Source organism: Gracilinanus agilis, unplaced genomic scaffold (assembly GCF_016433145.1).
Source record: "Gracilinanus agilis isolate LMUSP501 unplaced genomic scaffold, AgileGrace unplaced_scaffold42283, whole genome shotgun sequence".
In the NCBI taxonomy this organism is placed as follows: Eukaryota; Metazoa; Chordata; class Mammalia; order Didelphimorphia; family Didelphidae; genus Gracilinanus; species Gracilinanus agilis.
The window spans coordinates 1-2,356 of NW_025376115.1; the positions used below are offsets into that span (position 1 = coordinate 1).

The 2,356-nt window shown below is 60.7% G+C and overlaps 1 protein-coding gene across 1 annotated transcript; it reads right to left on the reverse strand.

Annotated features, from left to right (window-relative positions):
• Window positions 1-1,076: 1,076 nt before the first annotated feature.
• On the reverse strand, window positions 1,077-1,625 carry LOC123255270 (solute carrier family 15 member 3-like; the record flags this gene model as incomplete). Its single annotated transcript, XM_044684102.1, has 1 exon — window positions 1,077-1,625. A coding segment is annotated over exon 1 (549 nt), but the record flags the coding sequence as incomplete, so codon positions are not given.
• Between the last annotated feature and the right edge of the window lie 731 nt (window positions 1,626-2,356).

Below are 2,356 nucleotides of genomic sequence, written 5' to 3' on the forward strand. Positions count from 1 at the left end.
CCCCCTCTCTGTCTCTCTCTCCCTCCCCCCCTCTGTCTCTCTCTCTCTGTCTCTCTCTCTATCTCTCTGTCTCAATCCCATATAAACTCTACACTTAGAAACCTGCAGTCTGTCAGAGCGGGGAAGGATCCTTGGAGCTGGGCGGGGGCTCCCTCAAAACCCAGAACATTCGAGCTGGACGGACATTAGGATGGAGGCCGTCTGAGCAGGGAGGACCGTAGAACCCAGAAGAAAGGAGAAGAGAGGAAGAGCCAAGAATGAATTCCCAGCTCTAGAGCAGCAGCCCTTTAGAAAATTCCAGAACCTCCGAGCTGAAAGAGGCCTCTGGGACCGCCTAATCCGACTTGTATCTGGACACAAACCCAGCAAATGGTCTCCTGTTGGCCTGAAAACTCCCAGCAAGGGTAAAGGGCGCCTGCTTCCCCCGCAAGGCCATTTTTGGACTGCTCTAATGACTGAGGAATGTCTCTCTGACCTCAAGCCTAAGTTCAGCTTTCCGCAACTTCCCTTCCTGCCTCCTGCCTGGCCCTTTGGGTCTAAGCTGAACAGGTCCCATCCCTCTGATGGGTTATGGGGCGGCCCTCCAAGCACTCGAAGCCCTCTGCTGTCTGCCCTCAATCCTCTCTTCTTTGATTCCATCCTGGTCACCTGCGCCTGGACACTTTCCCAGGGATCACTTCCTCCAAAGACGTCACAGAGAAGACACAGAGATTTTTGTCACGGCGCCCCGTTTCCTGTTTTCCGGGACCCCAAAGATGCAGACGGGTGTGCGACCGACAGCAGCTTGGCACGGCTTCAACTCAGCCTTTTAACCGCTCTCTGTCTCTCCCCTTCCTGCTCCACCAGATGGCCTAAGCAGCCCAGCCCCAGAGGCTCTTGACATGCCCCAGAAGTGCCCCCTGGAGCCTCGGTCTCTCCCGCTGGGAGGGCCGATCTCCCCTCAGTAGGCCAGGTGCCCGGGCCTGGGCGTCTTGGGGTGCCGGCGGCAGCCGCTTCACCCCCACCTCTCAGGAACATCGGAGCCCTGCCGCGGGCCCTTCCCTTTCCCCAAGCCTGGCTCGGCCCCTTCTACTCACCTGGTCGGCGCCGAAGGAGGTGAGGTTGGCCTTGACGGAGCTGATGCCCAGGGCCAGCAGCAGGAGCCCTCCGTACATGGTCGGGGCACAGTAGGGACTGGCAGGCCCCCTCTGGCAGTCTCTTCCAGGGCAGGCCGGCTGGATGGTGAAGGACATCTCCCCGCAGAAGGACTCCCGGCCATCGGGGAAGGCGGTGATGGGTAACAGGCAGGAGGCCACCAAGTAGAGGAGGAGGCTGGCGACGATGGTGCCGTAGCGGCCCAGGTAGACATCTGCCAGCCAGCCCCCGATGGGCGACAGGAGGTAGGAAGCCCCCAAGAAGACCAGCGAAGCCCGGGACGCCTGCTCCCCATCCCAGTTGAAGTTGATACTGTTGAGGTAGAGCACCAGGTTGGCGGAGATGCCAAAGAAGGCCGCCCGTTCCAGCATCTCGGCCAGGAGCACTGCAGCGCAGGCGGCCCAGCGGCGGCCCCACACCACGCGGCCTCGGCTCCTCAGGGTGGGCCCCAGAAGGGGCCGCTGCTCTCCAGGCACCCCATCCTCGTCCATCTCTCCTGGCGGGCCCCCTACGCCTGCGGCAGGATTCCTCTCTAGCCTTCCATCCTTCTGCCTCTTTCGTGGCCTCGCCCTGAACCCCCTGAATGTCTCCCTCTTCCCACCCTTCCTCCCTCCTCTCTCCAAGCACTCTGGTTCTCCGAGCCTAATCCCCCGGCCCACCCCGAATCTGCCTGTTCTCCTCTGGGGCTTTCCCTGTCTTCCAGCCCGAGGCTCCCTCCCCGCGCTCTCTTCGGGCGCTCTGGACGCCGTCCTCGTCCTCACTTCCCCTTTCCCAGCCTGATATCATCACATGGTGTTTCTCTGACGAGAAATGAAAGTCAAGAGTGGGACCGGCAGCGCTTCACTGGGCAGCTCTCTGAATCCCCCTCCCTGCCCGGCTTCCCCCTCCCCCCACTATTCCCAGCAGCAAAGAGCCAAAGATCCGGAGTTCTCCTCCTTCACTTTCATTTCCCCTGAAGGCACCGCCCCGCAGTGAACAATTGTTCCCAGAGGCCAAGAACCTGGGTTCAGTGTGGTTCTGTCATTTGCCAGCGGAGTAACCCTGGGCACAGGGTCCCTTCCCTGCCTGGGGACTCAGTTTCCCCGCCTGTAAAATGGCGGACAATCTCTAAGGTCTCTTCCAGCTTGAAAGCCTAAGTCCGGGCCAGGTCTGTAGCCCGAGGCTGGGCACTGGGAAGGAGAGAGAGAGAGAGAGAGAGAGAGAGAGAGAGAGAGAGAGAGAG